Source organism: Oncorhynchus nerka, linkage group LG12 (assembly GCF_034236695.1).
Source record: "Oncorhynchus nerka isolate Pitt River linkage group LG12, Oner_Uvic_2.0, whole genome shotgun sequence".
In the NCBI taxonomy this organism is placed as follows: domain Eukaryota; kingdom Metazoa; phylum Chordata; class Actinopteri; order Salmoniformes; family Salmonidae; genus Oncorhynchus; species Oncorhynchus nerka.
The window spans coordinates 2,188,067-2,207,550 of NC_088407.1; the positions used below are offsets into that span (position 1 = coordinate 2,188,067).

Genomic DNA, 19,484 nt, shown 5'->3' on the forward strand with positions numbered 1-19,484 from the left:
GTAGTACTACTGTATACAGACAGGTGTAGTAGTACTACTGTATACAGACAGGTGTAGTAGGACTACTGTATACAGACAGGTGTAGTAGGACTACTGTATACAGACAGGTGTAGTACTACTGTATACAGACAGGTGTAGTACTACTGTATACAGACAGGTGTAGTAGGACTACTGTATACAGACAGGTGTAGTAGTACTACTGTATACAGACAGGTGTAGTAGGACTACTGTATACAGACAGGTGTAGTAGTAGTACTACTGTATACAGACAGGTGTAGTAGTACTGTATACAGACAGGTGTAGTACTACTGTATACAGACAGATGTAGTACTACTGTATACAGACAGGTGTAGTAGTACTACTGTATACAGACTGTGTTCCTTAAATTAATAATGATCGATGTTCGACCACTTAAAACAATTCTATATGTTATCTGAACCGCCCTTTTTAGAAGATATATTCAACCATATAGATATTAAACTATATAGATATTAAACTATATAGATATTAAACTATATAGATATTTACATGTAGATATTAAACTATATAGATATTAAACTATATAGATATTAAACTATATAGATATTAAACTATATAGATATTAAACCATATAGATATTAAACTATATAGATATTAAACTATATAGATATTAAACCATATAGATATTAAACTATGTAGATATTAAACTATATAGATATTAAACCATATAGATATTAAACTATATAGATATTAAACCATATAGATATTAAACTATATAGATATTAAACTATATAGATATTAAACCATATAGATATTAAACTATGTAGATATTAAACTATATAGATATTAAACTATATAGATATTAAACTATATAGATATTAAACCATATAGATATTAAACCATATAGATTTTAAACCATATAGATATTAAACCATATAGATATTAACCTATATAGATATTAAACTATATAGATATTAAACTATATAGATATTAAACCATATAGATATTAAATCATATATATAATATTAAACTCACAGAGTAGAAGACAGGTCCGTTCCATCTCAACATGTCGATCACTAACTCTCTCTAAACTCTTGTCACCACTTCTCCTCTCTACCCATCTCTACTTCCTCTCTGCTGAGAAGGACTGAGAGGTGTGAAAGATGTGTGTGACAGAAGGAGGGGGCCTAGAGAGAAGAGACACACAGAGAGAGAGAGACAGGTCTGGGGTTCGCTCACCAATCAAGAACACCAAATTGAGACTCTGCATGCAGAATTCTGCAAAAATATCCTCTGTGTACAACGTAGAACACCAAAACCAAATAATGCATGCAGAGCAGAATTAGGCCGATACCCACAAATTATCAAAGTCCAGAAAAGAGCAGTTCAATTCTTTCAACCACCTAAAAGGAAGCGATTCCCAAACCTTCCATAACAAAGCTATCACCTACAGAGAGATTAACCTAGAGAAGAGTCCCCTAAGCAAGCTGGTCCTGGGGCTCTGTTCACAAACACAAACACACCCCACAGAGCCCCAGGACAGCAACACAATTAGACCCAACCAAATCATGAGAAAACGAAAAGATAACTACTTGACACATTGGAAAGAATTAACTAAAAAACAGAGCAAACTAGAATGCTATTTGGCCCTAAACAGAGAGTACACAGTGGCAGAATACCTGACCACTGTGACTGACCCAAAATTAAGGAAAGCTTTGACTATGTACAGACTCAGTGAACATAGCCTTGCTATTGAGAAAGGCCGCCGTAGGCAGACATGGCTCTCAAGGGAAGACAGGTCTATGTGCTCACTGCCCACAAAAGGAGGTGGAAATTGAGCTGCACTTCCTAACCTCCTGCCAAATGTATGACCATATTAGAGACATATTTCCCTCAGATTACACAGATCCACAAAGAATTTGAAAACAAATCCAATTTTGATAAACTCCCATATCTACTGGGTGAAATACCACAGTGTTCCATCACAGCAGCAAGATTTGGGCAACCAGTGAAGAACAAACACCATTGTAAATACAACCCAAATTTATGCTTACTTATTTTCCCTTGTGTACTTTAAAACCTCTTAGGGCTAGGGCTGTTTTACTGCCCCCTTTGGAGGAATTGGGTGCCCATATTAAACAGAATTTTTTTTTTGTCAAAAGTTGCTAATATATGCATATAAAAAATATTATCGAATAGAAAACACGCTAAAGCTTCTAAAACCGTTTAAATTTTGTCTCTATGTAAAGCAGAACTCTCAGGGCAGTCATTCTCCCAAACTCTCTCTTGTCATGAGAAAAGTTGGCCCAACTTTGACGTCATCGCCCCCACCCTTCCCAACGAGTTACAGGTCTAGGAACAGTCCCTACGTGTTCAGCGCGATGCCTGCTTTCAATGGGGATTCTCATTGAGAGAATCGCGCGCTCACGAGAGTGAGTTTCAGCAGGCCGAAAGCTCTCGGTCACGCGAAAAAAAAGTCACTGTCATGCGCGCTCTGCTCGGGTGAAGTCTTTTTCCCAGGATCGATTAAACGATGACTGTGTTTCTGTTCGTCCTCACGATTTCTGTGCACCTTTATAACATGTTAAAGCTTAATTATGAACATAGTTTGACAAGTTTCCTCGACATATAATATGTAATTTCGACGTTTTGGTGCGCATCCACTTGACTTTTGGCTACATTTCAACCGAAATGTGTCGTTTTTGAGAACCGAAAGACTTCAAAACTAAATGCTGTTTTTGGTAAGTATAATTCCTTCCAGGTCTTCTGATGGAAGAACAGCAACGGTAAGGGAATATTTATGTGGTAAATTTGGGTTTCTGTGGACTCAAAGATAGAGGAGCCATAATGCTACTTTTTGAGCGCCGACTCCTAGTATAGCCTAGTGAACGCAACCTGTAACGTTAAAAATAAATGTAACACAGCGATTGCATTTAGAAGAAGTGTATCTTGCTATACATATGTAAAACATGCATATTTAGTCAAAGTTTATGATGTGTATTCCTTGTTAGCTGACGTTATCTGCCGGAGCTATCGTCATTTCTCCGGACATTTTAGTAGCATTTTTTGAACGATGCGTCATTGTAAACAGAGATTTATGGATATATATAGCATATTATTGAAAAAAAACATGTGTAACATGTTAAGTTATATTACTGTCATCTGATGAAGATTTCAAAAGGTTAGTGAAATTATTTTTCTTTTAATCCTGCGTTTGTTGATTGCATATTTTTTCCTACTTGGCTATGCTAATGAGCTATGTCTGCGGTGGTGGTTGGACATAAATATGTGCTATGTTTTCGCCGTAAAACATTTTAGAAATCTGGCCTGCTGGGTAGATAAACAACTTGTTTATCTTTCATTTGAGCTATTGGACTTGTTAATGTGTGGAGGTTAAATATTTTTAGGAATATTTTTTGCGTTTCATGCGCCACATTCCAGCTGAAAGTGTGGGGAGGTGTTCCTAATTTGGAACGTGTGTCCCCAACAGGTTTTAATTGGAGATAATGGGATGTGGGAAACACTATAGTTAATTGGAGATAATGGGATGGATGTGGGAAACACTATAGTTAATTGGAGATAATGGGATGGATGTTGGAAACACTATAGTTAATTGAATAATCTATTTGGGTGTTAGAAACTGCAGGAGTTAGTCAATTTGATAAAGTAATGATTGTTAAACACAAAGGTAAATGTGGTAATATAACTCAGGTAACATTATATCTTGAAATGTTAAAGAATCAGGATTAAGGAATAGCTGATAGTTTCTGGATGTGTGGGCAAACTACATGCTCATTGCTTCTTCACAATATAATGATTGATTATAAGTGTTTGATTTTTTAGGTTTTGTTTGGTTTAGGTGATTTGTAAGCTTTATTTTTGATAATGTCTTTTGTCAACTGCCTCCACCCTATATGTCCTTTTAGTGTAGTTTTTGGGGCTAAATTAGTCCCAGAGGAGGGATTTGTGGGAGCAAAAGGTACATATAGGGACAGAGATAATACTGTAGAGCAAAGGTGTACATTAGAACACACGAGGAAGAGGACACACTTAGAGTGCATTTGCCATTCTGGTAAAAACAGGAAACCAAGAAATAACAGACGTAATGGCCAAAGCCAAACCCCGGCCTGGTCTGATTGGTCTGTTTAGCGTTCCCTGAAGTATGGCGATATTGTGCCTCTGGGTTTAAAAATATCTGGTGGATGTTTGAGCACCATCAGAGCTTGAATACTAAGCAACCTGTCAACACATTATTTGAAGTACAATAGACCAACATAGCTACTGTAGTAGGTCAAAGCTGTGTGCTGGAAAACCTTGGTAGGACATGGGTGTAGAAGGCATTGTAAAATGAAATACATAAATATCTCATTAACACAAGTAGTCACACATTCATGTTAGAATACTATTTTGCAGTGAATAGAGCTGTAAGTATTTCTGGATTGTACAATATTTGTTTGGTTCTTTTAAAAATTCTTCAAGCTCTGTAAAGTTGGTTGATCATTGCTAGATATCCATTTCCATTTCATTTAAGCAGATTTAAGTCAAAACTGTAGCTAGGCCACTCTGGAATATTCAATGTCGATAAGCAACTCCAGTGTAGATTTGACCTTGTTATTTAGGATATTGTTCTGTTGAAAGGTGAATTTATCTCCCAGTGTCTGTTGGAAAGCAGACTGAACCAGGTTGTCTTCTAGGATTTTGCCTGTGTTTAGCTCTATTTCATTTATTTTTATCCTAAAAAACAACCCAGTCCTTGCTGATAACAAGCATACCCATAACATAATGCAGCCACCAGTTTTAATTTAGTTCCTTATTGCAAACAGGTTGCATGTTTTGGAATATTTTTATTCTGTTCAGGTTTTTTTCATTCTGTCATTTAGGTTAGTATTGTGGAGTAACTACAATGTTGTTGATCCATCCTCAGTTTTTTCCTATCACAGCCATTCCATCTGGGTACTCCTCCTCCATCTTGGTACTCCTCCTCCATCTGGGTACTCCTCCTCCATCTTGGAGGATAGTGTTTTCCGGCGCCGACAGAGATGGCCGCCTCGCTTAGCGCTACTAGGAAACTATGCAGTTTTCTTTTTTACGTGTTATGTCTTACATTGGTACCCCAGGTCATCTTAGGTTTCAATGCATGCAGTTGGGAAGAACTACTGAATATAAGAGCAACGTCAACTCACCATCATTACGACCAGGAATATGACTTTCCCGAAGCGGATCCTGTGTTCTGCCTTCCACCCAGGACAACGGAATGGATCCCAGCCTGCGACCCAAAACAACGACGTCATAAAAGAGGGAAACGTAGCGGTCTTCTGGTCAAGCTCCGGAGATGGGCACATCGCGCGCCACTCCCTAGCATACTACTCGCCAATGTCCAGTCTCTTGACAACAAGGTTGATGAAATCCGAGCAAGGGTAGCATTCCAGAGGGACATCAGAGACTGTAACGTTTTTTGCTTCATGGAAACATGGCTCACTCGAGAGACGCTAACGGAATCGGTGCAGCCAGCTGGTTTTTTCACGTATCGCGCCGACAGAAACAAACATCTTTCTGGTAAGGAGAGGGGCGGGGGCGTATGCCTTATAATTAATGAGAAGTGATGTGATCACAACAACATACAGGAACTCAAGTCCTTCTGTTCACCTGACTTAGAATTCCTCACAATCAAATGTCGACCGCATTATCTACCAAGGGAATTCTCTTTGATTATAATCACAGCCGTATATATTCCCCCCCAAGCAGACACATCGATGGCTCTGAACAAACTTTATTTGACTCTTTGCAAACTGGAAACCACATATCCTGAGGCTGCATTCATTGTAGCTGGGGATTTTAACAAGGCTAATCTGAAAACAACTCCCTAAATTGTATCAGCATATCGTTCGCGCAACCAGGGCTGGTAAAACCTTGGATCATTGCTATTCTTACTTCTGCGACGCATATAAGAACCTCCCCTGCGTTCTGAGCCCTCTCCTGTACTCCCTGTTCACCCACGACTGCGTGGCCACGCACGCCTCCAACTCAATCATCAAGTTTGCAGACAACACTACAGTGGTAGGCTTGATTACCAACAACGACGAGATGGCCTACAGGGAGGAGGTGAGGGCCCTCAGAGTGTGGTGTCAGGAAAATAACCTCACACTCAACGTCAACATAACAAAGTAGATGATTGTGGACTTCAGGAAACAGCAGAGGGAGCACCCCCCTATCCACATCGATGGGACAGTATTGGAGAGGGCAGCAAGTTTTAAGTTCCTCGGCATACACATCACAGACAAACTGAATTGGTCCACTCACACAGACAGCATCGTGAAGAAGGCGCAGCAGCGCCTCTTCAACCTCAGGAGGCTGAAGAAATTCGGCTTGTCACCAAAAGCAATCACAAACTTCTACAGATGCACAATCGAGAGCATCCTGGTGGGCTGTATCACCGCCTGGTACGGCAACTGCTCCGCCCTCAACCGTAAGGCTCTCCAGAGGGTAGTGAGGTCTGCACAACGCATCACCGGGGGCAAACTACCTGCCCTCCAGGACACCTACACCACCCGATGTTACAGGAAGGCCATAAAGATCATCAAGGACATCAACCACCCGAGCCACTGCCTGTCCACCCCGCTATCATCCAGAAGGCGTGGTCAGTACAGGTGCATCAAAGCTGGGACCGAGAGACTGAAAAACAGCTTCTATCTCAAGGCCATCAGACTGTTAACCTGTTGCTTCTACTCGGGACGCTTGCGTCCCAACTAGAGCTCTGGAAATGCAAATGCGCTACGCTAAATGCTAATAGTATTAGTTAAAACTCAAAAGTTCATTAAAATACACATGCAGGGTATCGAATTAAAGCTACACTCGTTGTGAATCCAGGCAACAAGTCAGATTTTTAAAATGCTTTTCGGCGAAAGCATGAGAAGCTATTATCTGATAGCATGTAACACCCAAAAAGACCCACAGGGGACGTAAACAAAATAATTAGCATTTCGGCGTTACACAAACCGCACAATAAAATAGAAAACATTCATTACCTTTCACCATCTTCTTTGTTGGCACTCCTAGATGTCCGATAAACACTATTTGGGTCTTTATTTCGATTAAATCGGTCCATATAAAGCCTAGATATCGTTATATGTAGACTGTGTGATAAACGAAAAAAACATTGTTTCAAAACGTAACGTCATTTTTTTAAATTCAAAAAGTCGACGATAAACTTTCACAAAACACTTCGAAATACGTTTGTAATGCAATTTTAGGTATTAGTAAACGTTAATAAGCGATAAAATTAATCAGGAGGCGATGTAAAGATCATTAGCTGTCCGTCTGGAAAAATGTCCGGCTAGAAACTCAACGAAAATATCCGGTCCTAGACCTAAGGAGATACGGTGCCCTGCATGTGTTTGACCAAGAAAAAACTTGAAGGGAAATGACAAGACTCTAGACACCGTGTGGAAGCTGTAGGTACTGCAACCTCAGTCAATTAATTGTGGTTCACCTTTATCAATGGGTTCAAGTAGCGCATGGATATATTTTCCCATTTTCAGTGATCAGTTTTTCCTGTGCTTTTCGATGTAAATGCCGTTCTGGTAAAGCCACAGCAGTGATTTAACCAGTTTTATAAACGTCTGAGTGTTTTCTATCCACACAGACTAAGCAAATGCATATACTATATTCCTGGCATGAGTAGCAGGGCGCTGAAATGTTGCACGATTTTTAACAGAATGTTCAAAAAAGTAGATGGTCGACTTAAGAGGTTAAACAGCCACCACTAACATTGAGTGGCTGCTGCCAACACACTGACATTGACACTGACTCAACTCCAGCCACTTTAATAATTTGAATTGATTGATGGGAAATGATGTAAATATATCACTAGCCACTTTAAACAATGCTACCTTATATAATGTTACTTACCCTACATTATTCATCTCATATGCATACGTATATACTGTACTCTATATCACCGACTGCATCCTTATGTAATACATGTATCACTAGCCACTTTAACTATGCCACTTTGTTTACATACTCATCTCATATGTATATACTGTACTCGATACAATCTACTGTATGCTGCCCTGTACCATCACTCATTCATATACCCTTATGTACATATTCTTTATCCCCTTACACTGTGTATAAGACAGTAGTTTTGGAATTGTTAGTTAGATTACTTGTTGGTTATTACTGCATTGTCGGAACTAGAAGCACAAGCATTTCGCTACACTTGCATTAACATCTGCTAACCATGTGTATGTGACAAATAAAACGTGATTTGATTTGATTTGATTTGAGAAACACACACACAGCAAGGATGGAGTGACACAGTGCGGTGCTTAAAGACACACAAAGCCTACAATGGCATTTCCATATTCTCTAGGCCGTGCCGAGTTCAACAAGATGCCCCGCTTGACCGTAGCTCGCTCGGTCTAAGCACAGCGACCATTAGAAAAGTAGGCCCAAAATGAAGGCTGGCCCTCAATGTAATTTGCTTTTGGGTGATAGTGAGAGAACCGTTAAGGTGAGAAGCACAATTCGACCTCAGGAACGTACCTGAGGTCCTCCAGATCCGTGCAAGCCTAACGTTGACCGTGTGGCATTAACCCTTACCAGTTAAAAGAAGGTGTTTACATCAAACAGTTTGCATTGACTTCTCTCCCCATAGGAATACATTGCCTGCACCTCTAAATTCAACCTGAAGCCTATGTGGGTTATGAATGACTTATGAACCTGTATTCTATGACAGTCCATCAGACCACTATGAGTTCTACCTGTGCCAATTCTAAGCTTCCTGAAGCAACCGGAAGTGGTTGAAATCACCTTATCAGTGTTGATCCATACACTGCCTGCAGTTTGATAGACATAGTGCATTCAACCCTGTGTAAATCAGTCAATTCTTAACGTAAGGACTTAAAACTCAGGATTCTGTAAAAGCATACCCCAGTGAGGATATGTGTTGACTTATAGCTTCCTGTGCCAACCGGAAGTGCCATAATTGGTGTCTCTTGGGCTGTTTCGAGGGGTTAAAAAAGTCAGATCTTTCCAAAACTTCATATATGTGATTAGGCAAACCCCATGAACTGTAAATCAGTCATTTTTCCCATAAAATTCCAAAGGAAAACTAAATCACACACACACACAGCTTGGAAGTAGGGACCCATTGGGGTGCGTAGAGACATCCACTGCCTGCATTAGTTAACCTTGTTGGAACTTTTAACCTCTTGCCTCTACTTGGGACGCTTGCGTCCCAACTAGAGCTCTGGAAATGCAAATGCGCTACGCTAAATGCTAATAGTATTAGTTAAAACTCAAAAGTTCATTAAAATACACATGCAGGGTATCAAATTAAAGCTACACTCGTTGTGAATCCAGGCAACAAGTCAGATTTTTAAAATGCTTTTCGGCGACAGCATGAGAAGCTATTATCTGATAGCATGCACCAATACACTACAACAGAAAAGCACAGCAGGGGACGTAAACAAAATAATTAGCATTTCGGCGTTACACAAACCGCACAATAAAATAGAAAACAGTCATTACCTTTCACCATCTTCTTTGTTGGCACTCCTAGATGTCCCATAAACACTATTGGGTCTTTATTTCGATTAAATCGGGCCATATAAAGCCAAGATATCGTTATATGTAGACTGTGTGATAAACGAAAAAAACAGCGATTTCACAACGTAACGTCATTTTTTAAAATTAAAAAAGTAGACGATAAACTTTCACAAAACACTTCAAAATATGTTTGTAATGCTACTTTAGGTATTAGTAAACGTTAATAAGCGATAAAAATCATCCGTAGGCGATGTAAATATCATTAGCTGTCGTCTTGGAAAAAATTTCAGGAGAGAGCTCTTCCGGAATGATCTGGGCGGAGACCGGAGGTAAGTCGTGCCCCTCTTTCGGATCAACCAAGAATCAAAGATGATTCAATTCACAAGACTCTAGACAACATGGGGATGCTGTGGGAGTTGAATGCTCGGTCTTATCTAATTCGGCTCACTGTTAACAATTGCTGGAAGTGGCGCAAGGATATTTATTTCCATTTTCTGTGATCAGGTTTTCCTGCGCTTTCCGATGTAACGCACGTTATGTAATAGCCACAGTCGTGATTTAACCAGTTTTAAAAACGTCCGAGGGTTTCCTATCCACACATTCTAACCATATGAACGTACTATATTCCTGGCATGAGTAGCAGGGCGCTGAAATGTTGCGCGATTTTTAACAAAATGTTAAAAAAAGTAGAGGGTAGGAGCAACAGGTTAAAGAACCGTCAGACCTAGAGTTCCGAAACTTTAGAAACCTGTTCTAGACCTCAGGTCGATAGTGCGTGGTGAATTACGTGGTTCTAGAAGCTTCTCGGACCGAGAAACAGCCTTGTACATTTGCAATGACTTCAAATCATTTTTGCATCACGAAAATGACGACATTTAGAAATGTCCCAGAGTCGCAAGACTAGGTGCATTGCGACCGTCTTGCCCCATATAGATAGACCCCAACGTTTCTGTCCGATAGCTCATTCAAGGACCTCGTAGCAAGTCATGGAAAAAAGTGGATTTTCAGCTCCAATTAGGGTTTTGCTCGGACACCAAATGACCGATCGAGCCAAAACTTGGGATTCGGGGTCGCCTCAGCTAGGCCTACACATAACATAAGAAATGGACCCGCAGCTAGAACGTAACTACGTGTTTTATGTTTTTTTTATGGTTTGAACCGAAGGCTTTGTGAATTTTGGGCCAGCTCTGAAGTATGTGATAGTTGGCTACTAAACGAGTTGGAAAAAGTGGGTTTAGTGTCAGTTTGTATCAGTTTGGTGTCAGAATGATATCTAATTGACTGATGGACGGTGACTTGCTGGTGACTCTTGTCCATTTGCAATATGTTTAAACAGTGAGGTACCATCACCAAAGTGACATTCTGAAATCAACCCTAACGAGCCATTGAGATGAACGAAAATCACTGCCCAGCCATCCCGAGTTCATCGGGCCAGTCAATTTCACATTCCTGCAGGATTTTTATAGCATGACAAATTCGTGATGGTACCTGCCCATTGAATCATATTACAAATGCACAGTGACTTTGCAAAAGTAAGAAAACATAAACAAATGGACATAATGAAATCACCTTATTTTTATTTTTGGGTTACCAGTTGCACAACAATGCACGTGCATTTCCAATATGCTTCTATAGTGAAAAAACATCACCAAATGGACACGATGAAATCAACACAACGAGTGATGGAAAGGAACAACTATCACTGCCCGGCCATCCCGAGTTCATCAGGCCAGTCAATTTTGCATTTCTGCAGAATTTTTGAGCATGTCAAATTTCTTATGGCATTTGGCCCCCAAAAAAGTGACTTTTGACTTTGACTTTTGACTTCCTATGAAATCATATTGTAAATGGACAAATCATATTCCTTATGCACAACTAAAAAAATAAAAAAATTATGATAATAAAATTGCCATATGGCATTTGCAATACACTTTGCATGAATCAACGCCGAATTGGGTGGTATTGGACAATGTGTATATGGTTTGTCCGATGCCAATGACATCCCATTCATTTTTGTCCAATACAGGGGGGTCTTCCCTTACACCATTACAACACATGTAACACTGGGTTATTCTCTTACATGCTAACCATGTGTATGTGACAAATACATTTGATTTGATTTGATTTGATATGCTGATACAATTTAGGGAGTTGTTTTCAGATTAGCCTTGTTAAAATCCCCAGCTACAATGAATGCAGCCTCAGGTGGTTTCCAGTTTGCATAGAGTCAAATAAAGTTTGTTCAGGGCCATCGATGTGTCTGCTTGGGGGGGAATATATACGGCTGTGATTATAATCGAAGATAATTCCCTTGGTAGATAATGCGGTCTGTTTGTTTCTGTTGGCGCGATATGTGAAGAAACCAGCTGGCTGCACCAATTTCGTTAGCTTCTCTCGAGTGAGCCATGTTTCCATGAAGCAAAGAACGTTAGTCTCTGATGTCCCTCTGGAATGCTACCCTTGCTCGGATTTCATCAACCTTGTTGTCAAGAGACTGGACATTGGCGAGTAGTACGCTAGGGAGTGGTGCGCGATGTGCCCGTCTCCGGAGCCTGACCAGAAGACCGCTACGTTTCCCTCTTTTACGACGTCGTTGTTTTGGGTCGCCGGCTGGGATCCATTCCGTTGCCTTGGGTGAAAGGCAAAACACAGGATCCGCTTCGCGAAAGTCATATTCTTGGTCGTACTGATGGTGAGTTGACGCTGCTCTTATGTTCAGTAGTTCTTCTCGACTGTATGTATTGAAACCTAAGATGACCTGCGGTACCAATATAAGAAATAACACGTGAAAAAAAAAACACTGCATAGTTTCCTAGTAGCGCTAAGCAAAGCGGCCATCTCTGTCGGCGCCGGAAAACACTATCCTCCAAGATGGAGGAGGAGTACCCAGATGGAGGAGGAGTACCAAGATGGAGGAGGAGTACCCAGATGGAATGGCTGTGATAGGAAAAAACTGAGGATGGATCAACAACATTGTAGTTACTCCACAATACTAACCTAAATGACAGAATGAAAAGAAGGAAACCTGAACAGAATAAAATATTCCAAAACGTGCAACCTGTTTGCAATAAGGAACTAAATTAATTAAAACAGTGACAAACTGACACATTTTCTAACACATTTTAGGGAACTTTATTTGACAAGTTAGCAACCATACAACTGTGTTGCGCTAAACACACACAATGACATTATAGAAAAATACAATTTACAATTTCACATGAACAAACAGAATATAACAGAGCAGTTAAATATAAAACACATTGAAGCCTTTACAACAATCATCATGGACAAAACACTACAACTTTCCTTCTGTTAGTAGTAATGAACCTTTACATCATTCATCATGGACACAACATAACAACTGTCCTTCTGTTAGTAGTAATGAACCTTTACATCATTCATCATGGACACAACACTACAACTGTCCTTCTGTTAATAGTAATGAACCTTTACATCATTCATCATGGACATAACACTACAACTTTCCTTCTGTTAGTAGTAATGAAGTCTTTACATCATTCATCATGGACAAAACACTACAACTTTCCTTCTGTTAGTAGTAATGAACCTTTACATCATTCATCATGGACAAAACACTACAACTGTCCTTCTGTTAGTAGTAATGAACCTTTACATCATTCATCATGGACATAACACTACAACTTTCCTTCTGTTAGTAGTAATGAAGCCTTTACAACTGATACTGTCAGCTGGTTCCAGTCAGTGGTGTCTGTATGTTGTCATGATAAATTAACTCGGTTGTGGAAACTTCACACCTCTCTGTTGCGGATGTTGTTGATGGTGGTCAAGGCTGCAGCGTCTAAAGATAAGTCCGTTGGTGTGAAAAGGGGAGGAGGGAGAGAGAGAAGATAAGAGAAAGGAGACGTAAAGAGATGGACTGACAGGGTTGTGGTTATTCACCGCAGCTGAAGAGAGCATCTTTTTCCATCCACCATGACGTTCTGATGAACAGGGTCACTAGGTAAAGAGAGAGGAGAGAGAGATGAGTGGGGGACAGAGGAGCTGATCCAGTCTACTACAGTGAAGACCTCCAACACCACTGGAACAGTTATAGACCCCAACAGGTCTCAGTGTTTAATGTGTAGTTAGATACATTTATAGACCAACAGGTCTCAGTGTTTAAGGAGACCATTCAAGAGCTGAAAAGTAAATTGTGGGGAAATCCCCATTTTCTTCAGCTTGCGGGACTTTTCCTCCTCTTTGTGGGGTCTCTCTCTGTTCTGTTTTATGCTTGTGTTGCCAATTATTTTATTTTTTCTGTAAAATGGATCAGATTGACCCCCTCTGTCGAAGACGCTTGGAACTTTTTTTTATTTTATATTTTCAGTGGTCAACAAACACGTCCCCATAAAGAAAATTATAATTAAAAACAGGTTCAGCCCCTGGTTCGACCGTGATCTAGCATAGTTACTCCACCTCCCTCATACTCAGGCCGACTGGCTCTCGTTCAAGCAAATGAGAAATAAGTGCACTCAGGCTATCCGGAAGGCCAAAGTTAGTTACTTTAACAAGTTCTCATTTGCAACTGTGACCTGGCCAAGATAAAGCAAAGCAGTTCGACACATACAACAACACAGAGTTACACATGGAATAAACAAACATACAATCAATAATACAGTAGAAAAAGTCTATATACAGTGTCGTGTCTTTTGCTATGCCGGATATGACCTGCTAATCTATAAAAGAATTACTCTAATTAATATTACCTGATTGAACAAATCATGTAAATGTAATTAACTAGAAAGTCGGGGCACCACGAAATAATGTTTATAGAGCTGTTATCTTTCGAATAAACTCTTAAAGACCCGGTAATCTTTTACCTCAATAGCAGTCAATACTTAATTATCACCTTATTCAGTCTCATCTGAAAGTTGTAAATCCTTGGTTATTTTCACGAACCCTAGCTAACAAGTTGAATCAGCAATACAAAATTTGGTTTAATTATTTTTTAACTAAATAATCACACAGAATTATATCTACACAGAATGTATCATACACTGATTACAAATTATGTCATAAAGGAAAAGCTCATGCTGGCTGGTCGAAAATCATCCTTCCAGCGTGTAGGTCTTTCACCTTCACGTTGAGATTCGATGCTAATTTCGTTAGATTCCTGTCATTCAACCAGAGTTCACGCTGAGGTCGGCTTAGTTCTGTTGGTGACCTTGTCCTTCTAACGCAAGTCCTCACGTCCTTGGAAGTTAAATTTTTGTCAACGGGTTCATATAGTGGTGGAAGAAGGCCGTGTTTCATAGTTTACTTGGGCCTCTGAGTGAGCAGAGTTTACTCTATGACAAACCGTTCTCTCATTAAGAAGCTAAAATAACATTTAATCTTTTCACAAATAGTTTCATATTTAAACATTTAAAATGCACAACAATTCCATGTGAATTTGATAACTAGAATGTGTAGATTTTCCAAGATACAGTTTATGTCATACTATTATTAGTAGTAATGTCTTAGACAACAACTGATCTGACATCATATTCATTAAGTACTCATATTTTTAACTGGTTGGATTACCGAAATATGGTTCCGTTTCCCACCTTTTGATGTTACCAGACTCTATGTTACAAAGGCTTTACAAGAGTCAACTCTATAAAGTAGAGAGAGAGAAAAGAGGAAATGTATTTATGGGCGTCATAAACCTCCCCCAACAGGTCAACGTCATGACAATAGCACATGCAATTGAGATAGGATAAGGAAGGTAAGGCAATAAATAGGCCATGGTGGCGAAGTAATTACAATATAGCAATTAAAACCTCTTGCTTCTACTCGGGACGCTTGCGTCCCAACTAGAGCTCTGGAAATGCAAATGCGCTACGCTAAATGCTAATAGTATTAGTTAAAACTCAAAAGTTCATTAAAAAAGTCGACGATAAACTTTCACAAAACACTTCGAAATACGTTTGTAATGCAACTTTAGGTATTAGTAAACGTTAATAAGCGATAAAATTCATCAGGAGGCGATGTAAAGATCATTAGCTGTCCGTCTGGAAAAATGTCCGGCTAGAAACTCAACGAAAATATCCGGTCCTAGACCTGAGGAGATACGGTGCCCTGCATGTGTTTGACCAAGAAAAAACTCGAAGGGAAATGACAAGACTCTAGACACCGTGTGGAAGCTGTAGGTACTGCAACCTCAGTCAATTAATTGTGGTTCACCTTTATCAAAGGGTTCAAGTAGCGCATGGATATATTTTCCCATTTTCAGTGATCAGTTTTTCCTGTGCTTTTCGATGTAAATGCCGTTCTGGTAAAGCCACAGCAGTGATTTAACCAGTTTTATAAACGTCTGAGTGTTTTCTATCCACACAGACTAAGCAAATGCATATACTATATTCCTGGCATGAGTAGCAGGGCGCTGAAATGTTGCGCGATTTTTAACAGAATGTTCAAAAAAGTAGAGGGTCGACTTAAGAGGTTAAACACTGGAATGGAAGAATGTGCAGAAGATGAATGTGCAAGTAGAGATACTGAGGTGCAAAGGAGCAAGATAAATAAATAAATACAGAATGGGGATGAGGTAGTTGGATGGGCTATTTACAGATGGGCTATGTACAGGTGCAGTGATCTGTGAGCTGCTCTGACAGCTGGTGCTTAAAGCTAGTGAGGGAGATGAGTCTCGAGCTCTAGTGATTTTTACAGTTTGTTCCAGTCATTGGCAGCAGAGAACTGGAAGGAGAGGCGGCCAAATCAGGAATTGGCTTTGGGGGTGACCAGTGAGATATACCTGCTTGAGCGCTTGTCTCGTGTTGGTGCTGCTACGGTGACCAGTGAGCGAAGATAAGGCGGGACTTTACCTAGCAGAGACTTAAAGATGACCTGGAGCCAGTGAGTTTGGCGACGAATATGTCGCGAGGACCAGCCAACGAGAGCGTACAGATCGCAGTGGTGGGTAGTGTATGGGGCTTTGGTGACAAAACGGATGGCACTGTGATAGACTGCATCCAATTTGTTGAGTAGAGTGTCGGAGGCTATTTTACAAATGACATCACCAAAGTCGAGGATCGGCAGGATGGTCAGTTTACAAGGGTATGTTTGGCAGCGTGAGTGAAGGATGCTTTGTTCCGATATAGGAAGCCGATTCTAGATTTAATTTTGGATTGGAGATGCTTAATGTGAGTCTGGAAGGAGAGTTTACAGTCTCACCAGACACCTAGGTATTTGTAGTTGTCCACGTAATCTGATTCAGAGCCGTTCAGAGTAGTGATGCTGGATGGGCGAGCAGGTGCAGGAAGCGATCGGTTAAATAGCATGCATTTAGGTTTACTTGCATTTAAGAGCAGTTGGAGGCCACGGAAGGAGAGTTGTATGGCATTGAAGCTCGTCTGCATGTTAGTGTCCAAAGAAGGGCCAGAGGTATACAGAATGGTGTCGTCTGTGTAGAGATGGATCAGAGAATCACCAGCAGCAAGAGCGACATCATTGATGTACACAGAGAAGAGAGTTGGCCCGATTATTGAACTCTGTGGCACCCCCATAGAGACTGCCAGATGTCCAGAGAACAGGCCCTCCGATTTGACACACTGAACTCTGTCTGAGAAGTAGTTAGTGAACCAGGAGAGGCAGTCATTTGAGAAGCCAAGGCTGTTGAGAATCACCAGCACAGGAACAGGCTGGCGAGAAATTATCCAGTACCTTTATCCATTCAACTAACATCATTCCAGTTTAAAGACAGAAGGAAACAAGGGACCTTTGAGTCTCAGATTTGCATTAATTTGTTCCAATTTGTAGCTTCACTACATTGGTAAAGGCGTAAAATGAAGAACCGTGTATGTTAACCTGTGAGCCTTTTCTAATAGTGCGTTTTATTTCAGGACCACAGACAGCTACTGTTAGCTACGGCGGCAGAAATGCAGGGTATGTCGTGGGAGACTGGAGAGTTAAAACCCTGGACTTAACTGACATGTGGAGAGTTAAAACCCTGGACTTAACTGACATGTGGAGAGTTAAAACCCTGGACTTAACTGACTTATGCTCAGCCTGTAATACTCATGGGAAATGGCTTGCTTTAAGAAGGAGATGTGAGGTAGCTGCTCAGCCTGTAATAAGCGGCTTGCTTTAACATAAAACATCAATAATGTTCCAACCCGGAGAGTTCCTTCAGAAACTGGAACGAGAGGTAACTCTGTTGGGAGCACGCGTCATGAGACCGAGGCTCTCTGCCAGACCACTGACTCAAAGAGGTCTCATAAGCCCCTGCTTTATAGTAGAATCCTCAAACCAGTTTCTAAAGACGGTTGACATCTAGTGGAAGCCCTAGGAAGTGCAACCTCATCTATATCTCAATGTGTATTATGCTCTACCGAAAATTACAAACCTCAGATGTCCCACTTCCGGGTTGGATTTTTCTCAGGTTTTCGCAAGCCATATGTGTTCTGTTATACTCACAGACATTATTCAAACAGTTTTAGAAACTTTTTCTATCCAATACTAATAATAGTTTTAGAAACTTCAGAGTGTTTCTATCCAATAGTAATAATAATATGCATGTATTAGCATCTGGGACAGAGTAGGAGGCAGTTCACTCTGGGCACGCTATTCATCCAAAAGTGAAAACGCTGCCCCCTATCCCAAAAAGGTTAAATGTACAACCAGAGAGGAAAAAACTCTGGACCACCTTTACTCCACACACAGAGATGCATGCAAAGCTCTCCCTCGCCCTCCATTTGGCAAATCTGACCGTAATTCTATCCTCCTGATTCCTGCTTATAATCAAAAACTAAAGCAGGAAGCACTAGCGAATCGGTAAATAAAAAAAGTTATGAAGCAGATGCTAAGCTACAGAACTGTTTTCCACCAGCTTTATCAATAGGTGCATCGATGACATCATCCCGACAGTGGCTGTACCCAACCAGATGCCATGGATTACATGTAACATCCGCACTCAGCTAAAGGGTAGAGCTGACGCTTTCAAGGAGCAGGACTCTAACTTGGACTTAGATCAAATCGGCTCCGACACTCGTCGGATGTGGCAGGGCTTGCAAACTATTACAGACTACGAAGGAAAGTACATCCGCAAGCTGCCCAGTGACACGAGCCAACCAGACGAGCTAAATTACTTCTATGATCGCTTCAAGGCAAGTAACACTGAAACATGCATGAGAGCATCATGCCATGACTGTTTGATCACGCTCTCCGCAGCCGATGTTAGTACATTCACAAGGCCGCAGGGACCACGGATTACCAGGACGTGTACTCCGAGCATGCTGACCAACTGGCAAGTGAGCATGCTGACCAACTGGTCTTCACTGACATTTTCTTTTCAACTTCTCCACAGATGATGCAATCTCTATTGCACTCCACACTGCCCTTTCCCACCTGGACAAAAGGAACACCTATGTGAGAATGCTATTTATTAACAACAACTCAGCGTTCAACACCATAGTGCCCTCAAAGCTCAGCAATAAGCTAAGACAGGGACTAAACACTAAAACCTCCCTCTGCAAATGGATCCTGGACTTCTTGAATGGCCGCCCCCAGGTGGTAAGGGTAGGTAACAACACATCTGCCACTCTGATCCTCAACACAGGGGCCCCTCAGGGGTGTGTGCTCAGTCCCCTCCTGTACTCCCTGTTCACTCATGACCGCACGGCCAGGCACGACTTCAACACCAACATTAAGTTTGCCAGTGGTAGGCCTGATCACCGACAACGACGAGACAGCCTATAGGGAGGAGGTCAGAGACCTGGCGGTGTGGTGCCAGGACAACAACCTCTCCTTCAAGGTGGGCAAGACAAAGGAGATGATAGTGGGCAACAAGAAAAGGAGGACCGAATAATAATCATCGAAGGGGCTGTAGTGGAGCAGATTGGGAGCTTCAAGTTCCTTGGTGTCCACACCACCAACAAACTAACATGGTCCAAGCACACCAAGACAGCCGTGAAGAGGTCACGACAAAACCTATTCTCCCTCAGGAGACTGAAAAG

General features: G+C 40.9%; 3 protein-coding genes across 4 annotated transcripts in view; all 3 read right to left on the reverse strand.

The window, feature by feature from the left end:
• LOC135574210 (Fc receptor-like protein 5) overlaps positions 1-1,145 on the reverse strand; it is a 54,293-nt gene extending 53,148 nt beyond the window's left edge. The window contains exon 1 of one of the 2 annotated variants that reach the window (XM_065025140.1): positions 1,015-1,145. In XM_065025140.1, the coding sequence (XP_064881212.1) occupies positions 1,015-1,039 (25 nt within the window). In that variant the 5' untranslated portion in view covers positions 1,040-1,145. The remainder of the gene's footprint in view (positions 1-1,014) is intronic. The other variant, XM_065025139.1, reaches the window with a different exon arrangement.
• The window catches only part of LOC115118359 (butyrophilin-like protein 10), an 804,641-nt gene that overhangs the window by 74,889 nt on the left and 710,268 nt on the right, over positions 1-19,484 (reverse strand). The gene's annotated exons all lie outside the window — the stretch shown is intronic.
• The window catches only part of LOC135574205 (low affinity immunoglobulin gamma Fc region receptor III-A-like), a 181,485-nt gene continuing 175,296 nt past the window's right edge, over positions 13,296-19,484 (reverse strand). The window contains exon 11 of the mRNA XM_065025127.1: positions 13,296-13,509. The gene's annotated coding sequence lies outside the window, so the exon portion shown is untranslated. The remainder of the gene's footprint in view (positions 13,510-19,484) is intronic.